The sequence below is a fragment of the Cetorhinus maximus genome, chromosome 6, assembly GCF_964194155.1.
Source record: "Cetorhinus maximus chromosome 6, sCetMax3.hap1.1, whole genome shotgun sequence".
Taxonomy (NCBI): domain Eukaryota; kingdom Metazoa; phylum Chordata; class Chondrichthyes; order Lamniformes; family Cetorhinidae; genus Cetorhinus; species Cetorhinus maximus.
The window spans coordinates 75,390-92,348 of record NC_135884.1 but is presented as its reverse complement, the minus strand read 5'-3'; the positions used below and the strand labels follow the sequence as shown (position 1 = coordinate 92,348).

Below are 16,959 nucleotides of genomic sequence, written 5' to 3'. Positions count from 1 at the left end.
GTCGGGACAAATAACATAGATAAGACTAGGAAAGAAGACCTGTTTGGGGATTATCAGGAACCAGGAATTAAAGAACAGGTCCTCAAGGGTTATAATCTCCGGATTATTACCCGAGCCACGTGCAAATTGGCATAGCGACGCGAGAATAAGGGAAGTAAACACGTGGTTAAAGGAGTGGTGCGGGAAAGAGGGGTTCCATTTCGTGGGGCACTGGCATCAGTATTGGAACAGGAGGGATCTGTACCGTTGGGACGGTCTCCACCTGAACCGATCTGGGATCAATGTTCTAGCGAAAAGGGTAAATAGGGTGGTCAACAGGACTTTAAATTGGAAAGTGGGGGGGGGAGGGAAGGGTAAAACTCCAAGAAGTATGACTAATGGGAAACAAAGCAGCAGGTTAGCGTGTGGGGGGTTGGATTCAACTTCATGGAAAATTATGAAAAAACTGAAAAGGAGAGCCCAGGAGAGGCTATTAAAGTCCCCAGAACACAAAATAGGACAGAGTGTTTGGAAAGGGCTAGGAATCTAACTTCAAGCACATCAGATAAAGGGACGACAATGAGAAAGGGGACGGGAAATACAGGACTGAAGGTGTTGTATCTGAATGCACGCAGTATACGAAATAAGGTAAATGAGCTTGTGGCGCAGATTGAAATTGGCAGGTATGATGTGGTGGGCATTACGGAGACATGGCTGCAAGAGGATCAGGACTGGGAGCTAAATATCCAAGGATATACATCCTATCGAAAAGACAGGCAGGTTGGCAGAGGGGGTGGGGTTGCTTTGTTAGTAAGAAATGAAATTAAATCGATAGCAAGAAATGATGTAGGGTCAGATGATGTAGAATCTTTGTGGGTAGAGTTGAGGAACCGCAAAGGTAAAAAAACCATAATGGGTGTTGTGTACAGGCCTCCGAACAGAAGTCAGGATGTGGGGCACAAGATACACCAGGAGATAGAAAAGGCGTATAAGAAAGGCAAGGTTACAGTGATCATGGGGGATTTCAATATGCAGGTAGACTGGGAAAATCAGGTTGGTAGTGGATCCCAAGAAAAGGAATTTGTGGAATGTCTACGAGATGGCTTTTTGGAGCAGCTTGTGGTGGAGCCCACTGGGGAACAGGTAATTCTAGATTTAGTGATGTGTAATGAGGCAGATTTGATAAGGGAGCTTAAGGTGAAGGAACCCTTAGGAGGAAGTGACCATAATATGGTAGAATTTACCCTACAATTTGAGAGGAAAAAGCTGGAATCAGATGTAATGGTATTACAGTTGAATAAAGGCAACTACAGAGGCATGAGGGAGGAGCTGGCCAGAATTGACTGGGAGATGAGCCTAGCAGGAAAGACAGTGGAACAGCAATGGCAGGAGGGTTTCTGGGAGTAATTTGGGAGACACAGCAAAAGTTCATCCCTAGGAAGAAGAAGCATACTAAAGGGAGGACGAGGCAACCATGGCTGACAAGGGAAGTCAGGGACAGCATAAAAGCTAAAGAGAAAGCATACAATGCGGTGAAGAGCAGTGGGAAACCAGGGGATTGGGAAGCCTACAAAGACCAACAGAGGACAACTAAAAAAGAAATAAGGAAGGAGAAGATTAAATATGAGGGTAAACTAGCCAGTAATATAAAAGAAGATTGCAAGAGTTTTTTTAGATATATAAAGGGTAAGAGAGGGGCAAAAGTGGACATTGGGCCGCTGGAAAATGACGCTGGAGAAGTAGTAGTGGGGAACAAAGAAATGGCGGAGAAACTGAATTGGTACTTTGCGTCAGTCTTCACGGTGGAAGACACGAGTGACATCCCCAAAGGATTCTCTTAAGGTTAACTTGCAGGTTGACACGGTAGTTAGGAAGGCAAATGCAATGTTGGCATTTATTTCGAGGGGACTAGAATATAAAAGCAGGGATGTGCTGCTGAGGCTTTATAAGGCTCTGGTCAGATCACATTTAGAATATTGTGAGCAATTTTGGGCCCCATATCTCAGGAAGGATGTGCTGGCCCTGGAGAGGGTCCAGAGGAGGTTCACGAGAATGATCCCAGTAATCTAATTTCTGATCCTATGTCTTATGGTGCACCTATACCACAAGACAATATAGATAAGTGAGTGGGCAAAACTGTGGCAAATGGGGTATAACGTGAAAAAATTTGAACTTGCCCACTTTAGCAGGAAGAATAGAAAAGCAGCACATTATTTAACTGGAGAGAGATTGCAGAACTCTGTGGTACTGAGGGATCTGGGTGTCCTGGTACATAAATCACCAAAAGCTAGCATCCAGCGACAGCAAGTGATTAGAAAGGCAAACAAAATGTTGTCATTTATTGCAAGGGAATGGAATATAAAAGTAGGGAAGTTTGCTTCAGCGGTATAGTGCATTGGTGAGACCACATCTGGAGTACTGTGTATAGGTTTGTTCGTTACTTGAGAAAGGATATAATTGCAGGAGAAGCAGTTCAGAGAAGGTTCACTTGACTGATAGCTGGGATGGAGGGATTATTTTATGAAAGGTTGGACAGGCTGTGCCTGTATCCTTTGCAGTTTAGAAGATTATGGGGTGATCTAGAACAAGGAGATATGGTTTAAAAATAAAGGTCTCTCATTTAAGATGGAGGTGAGGAGAAATTTTTGCTCTCAGAGGGTTGAGAGCGGTGGAGGCAGGGGTATAGAGGTCGTGCATTTGGAAGGTGCTGTAGAAAGAGCCTTGGTGAATTGCAGCAGTGCATCTTGTAAATCGTACACACTGCTGCTACTGTGTTTTGGTGGTGGAGGGGATGAATGTTTATTGGAGTTGATAGGTTGCCAATCAAGTGAGCTGCTCTGTCCTGGATGGTGTCAAGCTTCTTGAGTGTTGTTGGAGCTGCACTCATCCAAGCAAGTGGAAAGTATTCCATCACACTCCTGACTTGTGCCTCGTAGATGGCAGACAGGCTTCGGGGAGTCAAGAGGTGAGTTACTCACCACAGGATTCCTAGCCTCTGACCTGCTCTTGTATCCATCTTTATTTATGTGACTGGCCCAGTTCAGTTCTGGTTGATACTGATGGGTGAGAGGGGTGAAGAGACAGGGGTGTGGGGGAAGAGATAAGGGCAAAGTATCCCTTTGGAGCAGTGGTATTTTGCTCAGCATTCTTAACAGTTGAAGCTGTGCAAGCGGGTTGCTGCTGGAGTGCAGACTCAGTAATCCAGGTGAATTTAGTCTCAGAAGACGAGGATGAAACCCTGAGCAGCGAGTAGGTGCTGAGGCAGTCCAAGTTGGAACGAAGTTTGAAGGGAATTCTAAGGCTAGGTCTTCAAATAGAAATAGTGACATCTTAAAAGCCCTGATCAGGGAAACTAAATTTTTTTTCATAGCATTGTGCAACTCGGTGAATACTGATATCTGGGTGGGCTGCTGAGAAATTCATGGAATCTGTCTTGGATGCCATGCGGATTAGATTTTCGATATTTGATGTCATATCTATGAGCACTCAACATCAATGCCCAACACTGCATCCTGCTTGCAGCTAAAGAAGGGATGCTTATGTGTGGACCGAATATTGAGGCGCATGGTCGATGATCAGTCAGCAGCAAGATTTTCCGTCCAAATAGGTACTGTGAAATTTTCGGATTCTGAAAATGATTCCCAGGGTTTCGTGTTCAATTTGAGCATATTGGCTCACTGCTTTGCTTAAAGCCTGTGAAGTGAACGCTATGGGCCTCTCTGAGGGTAGTGTGCGTGAAATAACGGCCCCAACTCCATAAGGCAATGCATCACATACACCTTGTAGAGGTAAGGAGTCAAAGTGCATCAGTACCTCAGAATCTGTCAGCGCTGCTTTAGCCTTCTTGAATGCAGCATCACAGGCTTCTGTCCATTTCCAGGCTTTGTTCTGACACAGCTCATGCAGGGGTTTCAGCAGGGTTGCCAGGCGTGAAATAAATCTCCCGTAATAATTCAGCAGTCTTAAGGACGAGCGAAGCTGGCTGATATTCTGAGGAGCTGGAGCATCCACAAGAGCCTTGACCTTGGAGGGAGCTTTGTGAAGCCCAGCAGCATCAATGACATGCCCCAAATACTCCACAGAGGGCTGAAAAAGCTCATTTGTCTTTGCAAACCCATCAGCCATAGTCCCCTAGCCTTTGTAGGGTGGTATCCAAGTTCTTGAGATGATCCTCATCAGTCTTGCCCGTTATCAAGGTGTCATCAAGGTAGCACTGAGCTCCAGACAAGCCACTCAGGATCTAGTCCATGGCCCTCAAACAAGGCTCGAACTGATGTTATTCAAACAGGCAAATGGCAATATCTGCACAGACATTGTGTGTTGTGATGGTAAGATGTTCTTGTGACTTCTCATCAATGTGCATTTATAAGTAGATAAAAGCAAAATACTGTGGATGCTGGAAACCTGAAACAAAAACAGAAAATGCTAGGAAAACTCAGGTCTAACAGCATCTGCAGAGGGAGAAAAAAAAAAACAATTAACATTTCAAGTCCATATGACTCTTCTTCAGAGCTAAAGAGAAGTAAAAATGTAATGAAATTTATACTGTTTAAGGGGGGTGGAGCAGGTGAAGCTGGATAGAAGGCCAGTGATGGGTGGAGGCAAAGGAGAGATTACCAGAGAGACAGCCTCTCACTGAACAATTTCTCCTTTAACTTGTCTCACTTCCTCCAAATAAAAGCTGTGGTTATGGGTACCCACATGAGCCCTAGTTATGCCTGTCTCTTTATGGGGTGTGTGGAACATTCCTTGTTCCAGTCCTACTCAGGCCCCCTCCCACTCTTTCTTCGGTACATCAATGACTGTTTCAGTGCCGCTTCATGCTCTCGTCTGGACCTAGAAAAATGTATCAATTTTGCTTCCAATTTCCACCCCTCCATCACCTTCATATGGTCCATCTCTGACACTTCCCTTCCCTTCCTTGACCTCTGTCTCAATTTCTGGTAACCAACTCCCACAGCTATCTCAACTACAGCTCCTCACACCCTGCTTCCTGTAAGGACTCCATCCCATTCTCTCAGTCCCTTCACCTCCGTCGCATCTGTTCCGATGATGCCACTTTCCAAAACGGCACTTCTGACACGTTCCTTCTTCCTTAACCGAGGTTTCCCACCCACTGTGGTTGACAGGGCCCTCAACCATGTCCGACCCATCTTCCCTGCCTCTGCCCTCACGCCTTCCTCTCCCTCCCAGAGCCAGGATAGGGTCCTCCTTGTCCTCACTTTTCACACCACCAGTCTCAGCATTTGAAGGATCATCCTCTGCCATATCTGTCAACTCCATCATGATGCCACCACCAAACACATCTTCCCTTCACCACCCCCCCCTTTGGCATTCCGTCGGGACCGTTCCCTCTGGTACACCATGGTCCACTCCTCCATCACCTATCTCCCTCCCACGGCACCTTCCCATGCAATCGCAGAAAGTGCAACACCTGCCCCTTTACCTCCTCCCTCCTCACCGTCTAAGGGCCTAAACACTTCTTTCAAGTGAAGCAGCGCTTTCACTTGCACCTCCTTCAATTTGGTCTACTGCATTCACTGTTCCCAATGAGGTTTCCTCTACATTGGAGAGACCAAACGCAGACTGGGTGACCACTTTGTGGAACACCTTCGGTCTGTCCGCAAGCATGACCCAGACCTTCCTGTCACTTGCCATTTCAACACACCATCCTGCTCTCATGCCCACATGTCCGTCCTTGGCCTGCTGCATTGTTCCAGTGAAGCCCAACGCAAACTGGAGGAACAGCACCTCATCTTCCGATTAGGCACTTTACAGCCTTCCAGACTTAACATTGAGTTCAACAATGTCAGACCATGAACTCTCTCCTCCATCCTCACCCCTTTTTTCAATATTCATTCCCGTTTCTTAACTTTTATTTTTTCCTTTTTTTAATTTTTATTTTTTATCCACTTTCTTTTTATTTTCATTTTTATCCATTGTTTTATCCCTACCTTTTATCCTATTTTCAATCTTTTTTCCCCACCACCGTCCCCTCCGCCACCCCCACAAGGACCATCTGTCACTTGTTTATGTTGTTCTTTCCAGAGTGCTTACCCTTGGCCTGCCATCACATTCTGCTTGCTAATCTTAATGCCACCATCAGCACCTCCTTTAGCCAGTATCGCTATCATCAACACCGCTTTGTCCTTTTGTCCACAACATCTCTGGCAATCTCTCCTTTGCCTCCACCTATCACTGACCTTCTATTCAGCTTCACCTGCTCCACACCCCCTTAAACAGTATAAATTTCATTACATTTTTATTTCTCTTCAGCTCTGAAGAGTCATAAGGACTCGAAGCGTTAACTCTGTTTTTTTCTCTCCAGAGATGCTGTTAGACCTGAGTTTTTACAGCATTTTTTGCTTTTATTGCATTTATAAGTAGGCCTGGTACAGATCTATTTTGCTGAATTTCTGTCCATCAGCCAGGCTAGCAAAAAAGGTCCTCAATATGGAGAAGTGGAATTTGTTCAGCGCACACCACGGGATTAACAGTAACCTTGAAATCTCCACAGATACGTATGGAGCTGTCTTTCTTAAGCACTGGAATGATGGGTGTTGCCCATTCGCTATGGGAGACAGGTACCAAGACTCCTATCTTGACCAGATGTTCCAGGTCAGCTTCGACTTTTGATCATATGGTATAAGGCATGGTTCTGGCCTTCAGAAATTTTGGTTGAGAATCAGCTTTGATATTCAATTTTATGGTCATTCCCTTCATGCTTCCCAAATCTCTTTTTTTTCATATAAAGTCAGACCAGTTTCTCCTTTTGCAATGCTGTGTAATTTTGCCGAGTTTAACTGGATCTTCTCAAGCCATGACCAACCAACTAAAGCTGGGCAGTTGCCTTTCACCACAAGCAGTGGTAGCTTAGCAGTCTGTCCATTTTGTTCCACTTTAACTTCCATTCTGCCCATCATAGGTACAGATTCTCCTGTAGGTTTCCTACAGGAGAATGATTTTTGTAGGCTTCAAGGGAAGATGTTTAAGCTTCTCCTTATACACAGCATCTGGGAACCAGAAACTGCTGCCCCTGTATCCAGTTCTGTACGTATTGGTTGGCTCTCCAGCAGCAGTGTTACCCAGTAGCCCTGTGAACCACCTGCCACAAGATGGTGAAGTGTGATGGGAGCTAAAGCCTTTGGCTTATTAAGAAGCCTGGTACAGCCTGACAAACCTGGAACAAAATCATGAGGACAATTTCAGACTCAATGGCACTCTGGTCCTCCCGTTCCTGCTGTATGACATGCAGATTTTTTTTCTTCTTACGCCAGACTGCAGCTTTCCTCTGGTTTGATTTTCTGATTCACTGCTACTTTTTTGTTTTTACAGGCATGTTCAATGTGTCCCTTCTTGCCACACTGACAGCATTCAAGGTCTCTTAACCAACATTCAGATGGATGGTGATCAGGCTTTCCACAACATAACATTCTTGGTTGCGTGTTATCTTTTGTGCATGCTCAGCTGTCACGTTATACACTCTAGTTGATGCATTTAGCTGCTGTGCTTCTCTTGCAGCCAGCTCCATGGAGACTGCAATCTCTTTGACTTTCTGCAAAGTGAGGTTAGCTTTTGTTAGGAGGCATTTCTGGATTGCTTCATTACGAAGGCCACAGGCTAACCTGTCACAGAGGGTATCATTCAGTATTTCATTGAATTCAAAATATTCAGTGGGCTTTTTAAGTACTGCAATATACTGCGCAATTGTTTCCCTCTCTTGGTTGCTTTTGTGAAGCCTAAATCTTTCTGCTATGACAAGTGGCTAAGGAGGGAAATGCATCTCCAGGACTTTTATAATGTCCTCATATGATTTTGTGCCAAGTTTGTCAGGCTGCACCAAGCTTCTTAATAAGCCAAAGATTTTAGCTCCCATCACACTTAAGTTGGCATCTATCATTTTCAATTGCATTTGCAAGGATACAAAATTCAAATCACACAGTGTAGGAGCTCCACTGTTCAACAGTCTCATCAAAATGTCCCATAGGTCTGGTAAGTATAGTCATTTACCACCTTAAATGTAATGCCACTTTAAGAGCAGTAACTTTTTTACTTCAGGCTTGCCTGCAGCTGTCAGCTTGAGTTTCCTGTGGTTTTCTGGTCGTGGTGGGCTCCTAGCAAGCGTGGTCTTTTTCTAAACTTTTCAAGAATCACTATAGAAACCTCTTCGGCCTCAAGGAAATTTTTTTTGTTTTGTTTTTATTCTGCAGGTGTTGCTTTTTTACTGAACTTTAGGGGCTGTCTGCAGCCAGCCTGTCCTCTCCCAGTAAATTTGTCACAATTTGAGCTGCAGCAACACTTTTCTGGGCGATTCTTTTTTCTCTATTAACTATGCAGCGCCTTGTTGTTTATGAACTTTGCGCTTCGGGAGTATTACGCTTTTTTTTCACTAATTTTCTTTTACCAGCTTTTTCCATTTTAGTTTTGCTTTGGGTGCGATTACCGCAAAGGTCCATTCTCCTTGTCGCCAATTTGTTACGCTTTAATCCTATGACAAGTAACTCACTTCCTGACTCCCCAAAGCCTGTCCACCATCTACAAGACACAAGTCAGGAGTGTGATGGCATAGTCTCCACTTGCCTGGATGAGTGCAGCTCTCACAACAAAGCAACCTGCTTGATTGGCACCACATCCATAAACATTCACTCTTTCCACCACCGACGCACAGTAGCAGCAGTGTGTGTACCATCTACAAGATGCAATGTAGGAATTCACCAAGGCTCCTTAGACAGCACCTTCCAAACCCATGACCACTATCATCTAAAGGACAAGGGCAGCAGATGTATGGGAACAACAGTACCTGCAAGTTCCCCTCCAAGCCACTCACCATCCGGACTTGGAAATACATTGCATTTCTTCACTGTCACTGGGTCAAAATCCCAACCCCCTTCCTAACTGCACTGTGGGTGTATCTACACCACATGGATTGCAGCAGTTCAAGAAAGCAGCTGACCACCACCTTCTCAAGGGCAACTAGGGATGGGCAATAAATGCTAGTCCAGCCAGCAAAGCCCACATCTATGAATGAATAAAAAAAGTACTGGTGCTGCCACTAACTTTTCAAAGATTAATCAATACACACGTAGACGCGGAGATGATCGAACATTTAAGCTTCAGTTTTATTTTACTTCAGCAACCGAAATGACAAAATGGATTCGGTGATCCCATAATGCACTGACTTGCAATGTATGGCAAGCTAAACAAGACATACAGTACATAACACATGGGAACACCGCCAATGGAAGTTCCCCTCTAAGCCACTCACCATCCTCACTTGGAAATATATCACTGTTCCTTCACTGTCACTGGGTCAAAATCCTGGAACTCCTTTCCTAACAGCGCTGTGGGTGTGCCTACACCACATGGACTCCAGTGGTTCAAAAGGCATTCATGAGGTGTGGGTGTTGCTGGCTAGGCCAGCAGTTATTGCCCATCCCTGATTGCCCTCGAGATGGTGCTGGTGGTGAATGGAGGGGAGCTTCCAGGTGGTGGTGTTCCCATATGTCTGCTGTCCTTGTCCTTCTAGATGGTAGTGGTTGTGGGTTTAGAAGGTGCTGTCTAAGGAGGCTTAGTGAGTTAATGCAGTGCATCTTGTAGATGGTACACACCGCTGTTACTGTGCATCAGTGGTGGAGGGAGTGAATGTTTGTGGATGTGGTGCCAGTTAAGCGGGCTGCTTTGTCCTGGATAATGTCAAGCTTCTCAAGTATTGCCGGAGCTGCACTCATCCAGGCAAATGGGGAGTATTCTATCACAGTCCTGACTTGTGCCTTGTAGATGGTGTACAGGATTTGGGGAGTCAGGTGGTGAGTTACTCACCGCAGGATCCACATCTTCTGAACTGCTCTTGTAACCACAGTATGTATATGGCTAGTCCAGTTCAGTTTCTGGTCAATGGCAACCCCCCAGGATATTGATGTGGGATTCAGAAATGGTAATGCCATTGAATGTCATGGGGTGATAGTTAGACTCTCTCTTGTTGGAGATAGCCATTGCCTGGCACTTGTGAGACGTGAACGTTACTTTCCACTTGTCAGCCCAAGCCTGGATATTGCCCAGGTCTTGTTGCATTTAGACAAGGACTGCTTCAGTACCTGATGGTGAACAATGTGTAATCATCAGCGAACATCCCCACTTCTGACCTTATGATGGAAGGGAGATCATTGATGAAGCAGCTGAAGATGGCCAAGCTGCGACACCCTCATCTCATGAATAAGACTCTTAACTGCTCTCTGAAATGGCCTAGCAAACCACTCATTTCTAGTGCAATTAAGGATGGGCAACAAAAGACCTCCACACCCCATGAAAGAACAGAAAAAACGGATTGCTGAATTAAAATGTCATGCCAAGAAAGCTTTTCATTTTGCACACATCAGGGTAGCTTGCAAGGCTTCTCCAATCAAATCAGGTAAAAAAATGATTTACACTGCATGAGAAGAGTGCTGATTGGTTGGCAAGTGGACTCTGATTGGTGGAGGCGTTGCCCTGGGGAATGAACCACAGAATGACTGTTCCCTAAGCTTTTGTTTAGTTGAAAAGGGCACAACATGTGGACATGCTCCTTTTGTCTGCAAAGGACAGGGCCCCACGTGTTGTTTCTAGAACACGTAAGTGAGCCACACAGCAAGTCCGACTGAATCTTAAATTAGTTTTCAATGCCACTCTTAGCACAAATAGGATTGCTTAGCAGGTGCTGTCCAATCACGGAATCACATCTAATGTTGGTCACTGTGTTTTGAGTTTTGCAAGCAAGGACTGGTTAGATACGGTCAATATTTTGCCTGTTGCAACCAGTCAAAGGGACATGCTGTTTGATACGATCGTTGGGACGTAAGGCCTATGTACCTGGCACCACACCTACACTGAAATTCATATAACGCATCACTCATTTGTGTGGTAGGCTTTGGCTTGATGGCAGCATCCCATTAGTGGAGAATACCACTCATGTTGCCACTGCATAGTAACAGCGTGCAATGGCTAATTTCACCTGCTGCTCAAATTTTTGAGCCACCTTCCGTGGTAATCTGAGGGTGACTGGGCATTTTTCAGGATCGCAACTGGCAGCCTTAGGCTCATTCATGAGTTTGCACGATACACAACAAGCAATGATCTGATCAGGGTAGCCATTATCCCACAGGATGGCTTTGATGCGTGGTATATGAATTTCAGTGCGGGTGTGATGCCAGGCATATCACAGAATCACAGTGCAGAAGAGGCCCTTCGGCCCATCGAGTCTGCACCGACACGTGAGAAACACCTGACCTACCTACCTAATCCCATTTACCAGCATTTGGCCCATAGCCTTGAATGTTATGATGTGCCAAGTGCTCATCCAGGTACTTTTTAAAGGATGTGAGGCAACTCACCTCCACCACCCTCCCAGGCAGCACATTCCAGACCGTCACCACCCTCTGGGTAAAAAAGTTTTTCCTCACATTCCCCCTAAACTTCCTGCCCCTCACCTTGAACTTATGCCCCCTTCTGACGACCCTTCAACTAAGGGGAACTATAGGTCGTACATCCGAACAATTGGCGGACCGTATCAACCAGCCCATTCGCAATAGGCAAGTACTGACCGCACCCAACTGGCCCGCAATCTGTGCACTTCAATGAGCACATTAGTCACAATTTTGTGTGACAATTGAAATATAGAACAAAAATAAATGAAGAGTTCAGAAACACACATTGTAAGTTTGAGTCAAGACTGGAGAGGAAGAGGACAAAGAATACAAACCTTCTTCCACTGAGGTAACAGCAGCACTACAATCACCACAGTCTTCTCCAACATCATAATTAGCAGGTAAAGTGCACACTGTCCAACCCAGGCACTGCACTCCACTGGGTCCCCTGCAATTAAAGTTCAGTACATGGAGTTAGTGCTGTATGCAACCAGTTAACAGCTGGACTATTTCATTCTAAGTTCAATAAATAATTGCAGCAAGAACTGGACAACATTCAGGCTTGGACTATGACAAGTAATAGTCATGCCACACAAGTGGCAGGAAGACCAACTTCAACAACAGAGTCCAATCACCACCCTACCCCCTTGACATTCAATAGCATTACCATCACTGAGTTCCCACTAACATCACCATGGGTGTTACCACTGGCCAGAAACTGAACTGGACCAGCCACATAAGTACTGTGCTACAAGAGCAGGTCAGATGCTGGGAATTCCTTAACAAAAAATAAAAAATACCTGGAAAAACTCAGCAGGTCTGCTGAGTTTTTCCAGGTATTTTTTATTTTTTGTTTTGGATTTCCAGCATCCACAGTTTTTTGTTTTTACCGCTGGGAATTCTTTGGCAAGTAATTCACCTCCTGACTCCCCAAAGCCTGTCCACCATTTAGAAGGCACAAGTCAGCAGTGTGATGGAATACCTGCCATTCACCTGGATGAGCTCCCACAACACTCAAGAAGCTCGACACCATCCAAGACGAAACAGCCCACTTGATCTGCACCCCACCCACCACCTTCATTCCCTCCCTCCACCAGCAGTGCACAGTGACAGCAGTGTGTACCATCCAACCACCAGACTAATACCTGGAATGGGTGGGTTGGACAGACTAGGCTTGTATCCACTTGAGTTTAGAAGAGTAAGAGACGGCCTGATTGAAACATACAAGATCCTGAGGAGTCTTGACAGGGTGAATGTGAAAAGGATGTTTCCTCTTGTGGTAGAATCTAGAACTAGGGGTCACTGTTTAAACACAAGGGGTTGCCAATTTAAAACAGAGATGAGGCAAAATTTTTTCACTCAGAGGATTGAGTCTTTAGAATTCTCTTCCTGAAAAGGCAGTGGAAGCAGAGTCTTTGAATATTTTTAAGGCAGAGGTGGATAGATTCTTGGTAAGCAAGGGAGTGATCGGAGGTAGGTGGGATGCGGATTTCAGGTTATCAGATCAGCCGTGACCTTATTAAATGGTGGAGCAGGCTTGAGCGGCTGAATGGCCTACTCCTGATCCTTGCTCATTTGTATCTACAAGATGCAGTGCAGCAACTCACCAAGGCTCCTTTGACAGCACCTTCTAAACCCATAACACCCACCATCTAGAAAGACAAGGGCAACAGATGCATGGGAACACTACCATCAGCAAGTTCCCTGAGCCACACACCACCCTGATATGGAACTATATTGTTGTTTCATCACTGTTGCTGGGTCAGAATCCTGGAATTATCTTCATAACAGCCCCATGTTCCAAATGAATTTTTAAAAAATTACACAACCTAAGGACGTATAACTTTAATAAAAATCAAAAACCAGATATGGTTAGTAAATTGATATATTTTGCAGCCTCGTGCAATGATCTTACAGCATCCCTTAGAAAGATTCAGGTCCTGACCTATTCCCCTAAGCAATTACACTATTTATTTTTTTTAAATTGTGCTTGATTAAAGGCGACACCCGGGAAAGGAAAGTTATGTTTCCACATTTGAACTATCCTGGAGAGGCTGTCATTCCCTTGTCTGCACTACATCATAACTGCAATTTCCCCAAGGTCTCCCTGCCTAGCCCTGGATCCATCTTGCTCTAGGTTTTTCTCTCATCTTATCAATGAGGTCCATTTCCTTCTCTCTTGACCTTAGTCCCACTAAATTACAGACCATCCAACCTCCTCCTGGTTCTCATGCTAGCTTATATTGTAAATTGTTTCCACTTCAGGTCCTGCTCCATCCCCTTCAAATCTGCCATTATCATCCTCCCATCAAACTCTCGACCTCTCTGTCCTTACAAACAACTGCCCCATCTGCAACTTCCTTTACACTCCCTTTGAATGCGTTGTTACTTTCCAATTTGATAGCCATCTTTCCCGCAACTCCATGTTTGAATTCCTCCAATCAGGTTTCTGCCTCTTACCACACTACTGATCCTGTCCTCATCACAGGTAACAGATGTTAGTCTTGGTAAATGTGACTATGGTGAATTATCCATCCTCATCCTTCTCAATGCAACTGCAGCTTTTGAATAGGCTGACCACTCCATCCTCCTCAAATACCTCTTTTCTGTGATCAAGCTGGGTGGGACTGCACCCTTACCTTGTTCCATGCTATTTATCCATTCACAGCCAAAGTATCATTTTCAAAGGCTACACTTCCTGCTCCTTCATGTTACTTGTGTGCCCCGAGAATCTATCCTTGGCCCCCTCCTATTTCTCAACTGTACACAACTTCATCATCCAAAAATATTACGGTAGGTTCCATAAGCAAACCGGTTACACTCAACTCTACTTCACCACCACTTCTTTTGGCCCCATCGCTGTCACTAAATTGCCACACTGCCTGTCCTACTACCAGTCATAAATGAGCTTCAGTTTCCTCCAGTTATAAACATTGGGAAGACAGAAGCCATCAAGTTCAGTCTCCACAACAAATTTCATGCACTCACCTTCCATTCTAACCATCTCCTCAGCTGACTCAGGTTGAAGCCAATAAAATGCTGAGGTTGCTGACAATGTAACGCTGTTTGAATTTCCAACTCCACATCTGCTCCATCGCATAGATCACTTACTTTCACCTGCGTAACACTGACTGTTACGACCTCTGCCTCAGCTCATATGCTGCTGAAACCCTCATTCATGTCTGTTACCTCCAGACTAGACCATTCCAGGTCAGACACTCATCCTCTGCACTCCATAAATTCACCTCACTCAAAACTCTGTTACCCATATCTTATCTCCTGCTAAGTCCCACTCCTTCAGAGTCACAGGATCTTTACAGTGCAGGAGGAGGCCATTCGGCCCCATCGAATCTGCACTGGCTCTCTGAAAGAGCGTTCTACCTAGTCCAACTCCCCTGTCTCATCGCTGTTATTTTGCACATTCTCTCAGTAAGTTCGTTCCAGGCTCCAATTACCCGCTGGGTGAAAAAGTTTTTCCTTACGTCATTTTTACTCCTTTTGCCAATTATTTTGAATCCGTGCCCTCTAGTTCTTGATGTTCTCTTGAGTGGGAACGGTTTCTCACTATTTACCCTGTTCACACCCCTCAGAGGTCGTAACCCTCAGGATAGAATACCCCTATGAAGTTCCCTCTTAGGCTTCTACTCTTCAAGGAAAACAATCCCAACCTCTCAATCTATCCTCATAGCTACAGCTCTTTATCCCTGGAATCATTCTTGTGAAAATCCTCTGTACGCTCTCCAATGCCTTCACATCCTTCAAGTATGGCGCCCAGAACTGGACGCAGTTTTCCAGATGAGGCCTAACTAGTATCTTGTACAAGTTCAACATAACCTCCTTACTCTTAAACTTTATTAATAAGGGCATTGAGTACAAGATATTATATGTTTTATTACATGCCCTGCCATCTTCAATGGCTTATGTACATATACGCCTCTGTTCCTGCACCTCGTTTAGAGATTCTCCCTTTACTTTATGCTGTCTCTCCATATTCTTCCTGCCAAAATAATCACCTCACACTTCTCTGCATTGAACTTCATCTGCCACTTGTCAGCCCAATCCATCAACATGTCTACATCCTTTTGAAATTCAAGACTATCCTCATCACAGTTGACCAAGTTTCCAACCTTCATATCATCCGCAAATTTTTAAACCATGCCCTGAACACCACAGACTTGGTCATTCATATATACCAGGAAGAGCAAGGGTCCCAATACTGACCCCTGGGAACTCCACTACAAACCTCTGCACAGACCAAATTCAAAGAGAGCTATACAAAGGCCATCTGCATTTCATAATCCAGGCTGGCTGACCGGAGTCTACTTGTCTGCTAGGACAAAGGGCCCTGCAACCTTCCTTTCAATTTTAATAGCGGAGGTATTTAACAATCTTGGGGACCCAGATGCGGATATATGTCCTTTGTCAAAGACAGTATGAAGCAGTGGCGGTCATTTGACAAAGACCTCTAGCTTCTGGAAACAGTAAGATTGCCTTGTGGAACTGCAAAATCAGTTTTCCATTTTACCATCTAACTAGCAGCATCACAGGCGAGGAGCTCTGGCCCAGATTGGACAGTTGGCCCCATCTACACTGCTTCTACCAGAAATTCTGTACCATCACCTACAAGACTAATTCATCTCTGCGTGCCTATCTCATTGTGTGAAGTCAACACCACCAGAAAAGTAAATTAACCGGCATCAGTTTTCAGTTCACAAACCTCCAAGAAGGAATACCTCATTGGGCTTTGATTCTGGAATCCACGTGAAACAATATTTCTTTTCTCTGTGCTCTTTTTTTCTCCATCACTCTTTTACTGTATAAATACACAAAAGGCAATGTTGCAATCCTTCTCCTGCGTTTTGAGTGTGTGCAAACAATCTAACCCTTTGAATTCATCCTATCTCGTGTTTGCTGTGGGGTTATACATAGAAATTCAATCACACAAAAACAGAGGGGTTGGGAAACACATCACTGCCTATAAAGGGGGAAGCAAATCGAAAACAACTTTCTGTTTACTGTTACGGCTGGGATGGGAGGGGTGCACTATTGATCTAGCCCTACTACTCCACAGGTCATACCATTAGTTTAAAAGATTAATTTACTCATCAAAATGGTCAATTGTTTACCTTCATTACTGAAAACCAGAATAAAAGAGGCTTTAACCAGGTTTCCTTCAATAAACAACAGGCCTACTCCCACTCCTAGTTTGTGTGTCTAACAAACTTCTTAGTTTATTATACGACTAGTCTTGTCAAATAGAAAGGCAAAGTTTATGAACGTACAGTGTGAAACATGAAGTTATACTAATTACCCTTGCGAGATAGAAATGGAGAAATTCTGCCAAAGGTTAAAAGTCCATGTTTCAAAGGCAAAGGGTAGATGGTGAAGTCCTTGAAATGGCATCTTGGCTATTTGGTTAGTCTCTCAGCACTGATCAGCAAAACAACCAATGACTCTGGCACTGCTTTTCAGGCAGCCTGGAGAAACACTCACAGGTACTCTATTCAAGCACGTAGCAACTTGGGAGCAGCTTGTATTCACTTCAGGCTGTGGACTGGCTCTGTCCATGCCACTCATAATT

The 16,959-nt window shown here is 44.7% G+C and overlaps 1 protein-coding gene across 6 annotated transcripts in view; it reads right to left on the bottom strand.

Moving 5' to 3' along the window:
- Positions 1-16,959, bottom strand: part of stimate (STIM activating enhance) — a 147,463-nt gene that overhangs the window by 79,490 nt on the left and 51,014 nt on the right. For all 6 annotated transcript variants that reach the window (XM_078543068.1, XM_078543067.1, XM_078543069.1 and 3 more), the window contains exon 5: positions 11,714-11,826. In XM_078543068.1, coding sequence (XP_078399194.1) covers positions 11,714-11,826 — 113 coding nt within the window. The remainder of the gene's footprint in view (positions 1-11,713; positions 11,827-16,959) is intronic.